General features: G+C 36.6%; 1 protein-coding gene across 1 annotated transcript in view; it reads left to right on the top strand.

Moving 5' to 3' along the window:
* Positions 1-406: 406 nt before the first annotated feature.
* The window catches only part of LOC112509901 (U-box domain-containing protein 44-like), a 10,074-nt gene continuing 4,411 nt past the window's right edge, over positions 407-6,069 (top strand). The window contains exons 1-4 of the mRNA XM_025115108.1: positions 407-485; positions 1,724-3,040; positions 3,861-4,164; positions 5,363-5,853. Of these exons, the coding sequence (XP_024970876.1) occupies positions 1,835-3,040; positions 3,861-4,164; positions 5,363-5,853 (2,001 nt within the window). The 5' untranslated portion in view covers positions 407-485; positions 1,724-1,834. The remainder of the gene's footprint in view (positions 486-1,723; positions 3,041-3,860; positions 4,165-5,362; positions 5,854-6,069) is intronic.

Genomic DNA, 6,069 nt, shown 5'->3' on the forward strand with positions numbered 1-6,069 from the left:
TATCGCTTTCTCAAAATCACATAAAATCATATTATAACATCGATTGAGATAAAAAATAAAATAAAATATTAAAATCACGATATATCTTACTGTATTGCGCAAGTACGCTTCTAATATAAAAAAAATATGTTTTAAATTGAAAGAGACATCTTTAGGGGAAAAAAAACAATTATATATAATTCACTAAAATTTATATACAATTGTTGTTGGTGGTGAGACTTGGCGGGTTTCAAGAAGTCAATTTGGTGGAAATAATAAACAAAATGGAGGGAGAAGTCTCGTACGATAGTTCACAAAGAAACCGCGTCAAACTGTAGATTTTTGTATTTAATTCGAAGACTTTGTAGTCTTTCGAGTTGAATCCCACTTGTTATACTACATTTACGACTAGAATTTGACCACCCATTTTCTAATTCTGGTTCAGCTCGGCTTTCCTACCGGATGTTCGCGATTGCAGCTGAGCTTGCTGATCAGAGCTTCATCAGGTAAGAACATATTGGAATTCAATATAGTATTATGATTGCAATACGAGCTTAATCTGCGACTTTCCCTTTTGATTACCCCTTCGATTACAGTTTTAGGTTTCCAATTTTGCAGAGATTTTAGGAAATCAGATGTCTGTGTTTGTGTCTCATTATGATTTGTGGGTTGAATTTTAGAATATGTGTGTGTGTGGTTGCAGTTTTTGGATCTACGAAGATTAGATTAAATTTAATCTTTCTTTCCCCAAAAGTTTGCAATAGTGGTGAACAATTCTGTTATTCTTCACTTGTTAACCAATTATCTGAGCAAAATGTTCCTACAGCCCACATGGAACCCGCCCCTAGGAACCACATGTGAGTAGGCATTTTAAAGCTAACTCAGCAGTTGAGGCTAGCGCTGGGTTCAAGTCTGTCTCCCCAGGATTCAAACTTGAACATGCTGTGTATTTGAGCAAAGTCGCTCTGCCACTTTGCAACAAGCCAATTGAGCTACATGCTAGAGGGCTTGTTAACCATATTATTTGCTAAGTGTTTAAGATCATAATTGCTTTTGAGGTTCTTCTAAGTCAAAAACTTACTTTTGAGAACCAAATGGTCATTGATCCAGTGCTATCCGGGTTATCTATAGATACCAACTTTTGGTTGATAAGGGGTTCAAACCTCAAAAGGTCAATAGTGTGTCTGAGTTTTGCCATAATTATTATTATATACTTCCATAAAAACTTACTTTGAGAAAATGTATGGTGTTGTAGGCGTAGCGACTAAGCACCAGTTCAAATGAGAACAATAAATATATTGAGAACCAACTATGTATGAATTATTCATGATAGATATTCATGAATATAATGAATAATGAAAAAATGATATTGCGCACACACACACACACACACACATATATATAGTATGTCTGGACTAATCACAACTTGTAACTGTAAGAAATCAGGCCATATAAACTCGGTGGCCACAATTTTTGTATGCCTGGAATCAAACCCCGGAAAGATGGGATATTCCACCACATCCCCAAGGGCCTCAACCACTACACCACAACCCTTGTGGTTTATTGTGAATATATTTGGGCTTTTCATCATGAATAATGCATGAGATGGTTCCGAGGTTCTTAAAATATTTGTGGTTCTCATTTAAACCTGCCTTCGTGTTGTATGCTACCGATTGGCACTTGTTAGGATACATATCCTATCAATCACAATCTTAATTTTTCTACTAATTTCCTGTGGATGCAGGCTATGGTCTCCAATCTGCAGTTACTTAGAAGTTGCATTCTCTCTTGAAAATTTCATATTTCAAGAACTCGAAAAGCAGTTTCAACAGTTTCTGGCTTACATTTGTAGATAATGAGTACTCATGTACCAGCTTCAGGCACTCTTTCTAGGGCTATCTCGACAACACTCGAGACCGTTCATTCCACCAAAGCCACCAACGTTCAAAAGGAAAATTTCAAGAAACTTTCATCTTATTTGGAGAGGATAACATTCATTCTACAAGAATCAACTAAGTTGGACATCCATGATTCCGGGACCTTAAAGAACACGATTAACGTTCTCACTAAGCATGTTTCAGAAGCTAACATCTTTGCTCACGAATGCAGCAACAAGAACAAAATCTACCTCTTGCTTAATTGCAAAAAGATCGTTAAAAGCCTAGAAAACCACACAAAAGAGATTGGTAATGCTCTTAACCTCCTTCATCCTCTGATCTCCGTCAATGGACTTGATCAAGATATCATTAAGCTATCGAAGATCATGTTGAATGCAAATTATCAAGAATCAGCCACAGAAGAGGAAATCATTGAGAAAATTAAAGTGGGTATCAGAGAAAGGAACGTTGATAGATCATATGCCAATAGTTTGCTCGTTTCTATTGCGGATGTCATCGGGATCTCAACAGAGCAAGCAGTATTGCGAAAAGAGTATGAAGAATTCAAACACGAAATGGAAAATGTTGAGCTAACAGAAGATGTAGCAGAAGCTTTACAGATTGAACAGACTGTGGCCTTACTAGGAAAGGCTGATATTATTTCGACAGCAGAAGAGCGAGAAAAGAAGTATTTTAGCAAGAGAAATTCTTTGGGAAGGCAACCTTTAGAGCCTCTTCAATCGTTCTACTGTCCGATAACTCAAGAACTTATGGACGATCCAGTAGAAACGCCATCCGGACATAGTTTTGAGAGATATGCAATAGAGAAATGGTTAGCGGTTGAAAACAATCTTTGTCCAATAACCAAGACTCCATTGAAAGCATCGGCTTTAAGGACTAACAAGACTCTTCGCCAATCGATAGAAGAGTGGAGAGATAGAAACACGATGATCTTCATCGGTTCTATTAAGTCGAGGATTCTTTCGAACGAGGAGGAAGAAGTAATCGTCTCGCTAGAAAAGTTGCAAGATTTGTGCTTGGAAAGAGATCTTCATCAAGAATGGGTGATGATGGAGGACTACTTGCCGGTTCTTGTTTCTCTTCTTTCTACCAAGAATTTCCAGATTAGATCCTGCATTCTCACGATCCTCCGCATCCTTGCAACCGACAACGATGATAGGAAGGTATGCACATATATACACACACATATCACTTTGATTAAAAATTCTTAAGTGCTTTTCGTAGGGCCAACTTGCTCACACTTGAAGTTAACAACCAGGCAAACCCTCGAGAGGTGACTTGAAATGGTGATCTCTTTGGGGGGGACCCAAATATTTTATCATTTGAACGACCCTTAAGGCACGTTTGGTTTGCAGGATTTGATAGGATTTGGAATTGAATTCCATTCTAATCCTATGTTTGGTCTGATAGATTGCTTGGATTTGAAATCCTATAAACATGTGATACAGAAATCCCATGGGGTAGTTGGTATTTCATGGGATTTCGTAGGATTTGTTTGTAATAATGTTTTAAAATATGTTAAAAACATTTGTTTTATTATATTCAATTAATAAAAAGGTAGTTTAATATTTTTGTAAATTATTTATAGAGAAGGGAATTCAGTTCCATTCCAAATCCTACAAACCAAACACACCAAAGATTCCATATTATTCTAATTCCAAATCCTTCAAAAACTTTCTGTCAAATCAAACGGGTCCTTAGGGTTAAGATTCTTAAGTTCTTTTGGTAGGGTCTGCTTCTGTGTACCTTGACTAATTCCGTGGGGCACTGAAGTTAATAGCTAGACAAATCCTCTAGTGGTCCTGAGGTAACTTGAATGGTGACCGGGGGGGGGGGGGACGGAACCCAAGATCTTACCGTTGAACAACCACTTAGGGTCAAGTTTTTAAGATCAAAATCTACCATATGATACTTTAATCAAAGATTCATTGTTTATAACATAATTTAATTAAAGATTCATAAATTCATATTGGTAACTTGCAGGAAAGCATAGCGAAAACAGACAATGCTATCAAATTAATCGTGTGTTCCCTTGCACGAAAGATCGAAGAAAGTAAGTTGGCATTGCAATTGCTTATGGAATTGTCGGAAAACGATGTGGCAAGAAATATTATTGGGAGTAGCCAAGGTTGCATACTTCTTCTTGTGACCTTATCTGGTAGTGATGATGCTCAAGCTGCTGAGGATGCTAAACAACTTTTGGAGAATCTCTCTTTTCTTCATCAGAATATTGTGCAAATGGCCAATGCTAATCATTTTGGACCTTTACTTCGCCTTCTTTCTTCAGGTATTTAACCATCACTCATCAAACTAAGATAGCATAGGAGGTTAAGTTTGACTTTTTAGGTCAAAGCCAGTAGTTTTTTTTATCAATAACCGTGGGTGTCAAGACCAGCTTGCATGCTACTCTACTAATACCATGAGGCCCTATAGTAACCGGACGGGACTTGAATTGGCGACCTCTGAGGATTAAACTCAAGGTCTTATGAGTTGACCTACCCCCATGGTCAAACTATTGTATATAGGGGCTTAATCATTTGAGAACTCCAAAATTTATGAGATCCGTGAGAACTTCTATCTTAAGGTTTGTTTCACATGATATTTTTTTCGTCCAAGTATGGTATTTTATGTATAGATTAACGTATATTTGTTTCACAATGTGGTTGTTTCACATGTATTCGGTTCACAATATGAAACCTTTTTACGTGTACTTTTTGTTTCATAAACACACCAAAAGTGTTCACATCATGAACCGAGTACATGTGAAACAAATATATGTTAATCAATATTCTAAATCCTAGTCTTAGATGAAAAAATATCATATGAAATAACACATGGTGCACAAGTTCCCAAGGTTATCAATATATATATGTATATATATATATATATATATATATATGTTTTTTCTATCGGTAGGACGTGTGATGAAGTTTTATATACCCATTTTTTCTCACTAAATTTGAAAAAATACATATCAAGCCAAACTAAACCTCAATAAAATTGTTAAAGAGTTCCACATTGGCTAGACTTGGAATATTTATCCTCAATATATGTTGAAACCTCCATTGTCTCCTCCATGGCTCTTTTGGAAAGTAATGTGAGGGTTTCATATATTTCACATGGTATTAGAGTCATGTCTACCACTCTAGAAAATCGACACTCTGGAGTAATATCTACTCGTCTTACCCCCCTTTTCAACACTCTGGATAATTTGTAGCTGTCTAGCCTCCATTGGAGGAGATGCATTAGAGTCACATGTCGGTGAAACTTGGACCATTTCTCCTAATATATATGTTGAAACCTCCATTCTCACCTCAAGAGCTCTTTTGGTGAGTAATACGGGGTTTCACATATTTCGCAAAAACTATAATATGAAAAGTAGTATCTTTGACGTCAACAAAGTCGTTGCTTATAAGTTTTCCTGTATTTGGATGGAATTCAAGATTAAGTTACCTTTGTTTTACAATGATACCAAATCAACACAGGGTCTGAAAGCGTTCAACGGGTGATGGCTGAGACGCTGTCAGAAGTCGAGATGACCGATCATGCAAAGCTTACGGTTTGTGAAAATGGAGCGGTGGAGTCACTTGTTGCTATGCTCTCCCACATTAATATTGAGATGAAGAAGGCAGCCATTTTAGCCCTCGAGAAGCTTTCAGGTGTGCCACAAAATGGATTAAAGATGATGAAACAAGGTGTTGTAGAGATTTTGTTTGGAATACTCTTCCGTGAAAGCTTATCAATGCCGAATCTCGTTGAAAAGGTTGTAGCCACGATTGTGAATCTCGCTTTATCGTTAACTTCTCACAAAGGCGATCATGAGGATACGCCGTTTCTGGAATCTGAAGAAGATATTTTCAAGTTATTTTCTCTCATCTCATTATATGGACCAAATGTTCAACAAAATGTTCTTAGAACATTTCTTGCAGTTTGTCAATCTCCTTCAGGTCTGAACATCAGGAAAACTTTACGGAAGGTGCGTTTTCAATTTCACTACTGCTAGATATAGACCATCAAACCTATATATATATACTAGAAGCGTACTCGCGCAATGCAGCGAGATACATCGTGTTTTTAATATTTCATTTTATTTTTTATCTCAGTCGATGTTATAATATGGCTTTATGTGATTTTGAGAAAACGATGATGTTTTTATTTTTGAATAAAATATATGTTTGACGATATCATAAAA

The sequence above is a fragment of the Cynara cardunculus genome, assembly GCF_001531365.2.
Source record: "Cynara cardunculus var. scolymus isolate 2C chromosome LG 3, CcrdV1, whole genome shotgun sequence".
Lineage (NCBI taxonomy): Eukaryota > Viridiplantae > Streptophyta > Magnoliopsida > Asterales > Asteraceae > Cynara > Cynara cardunculus.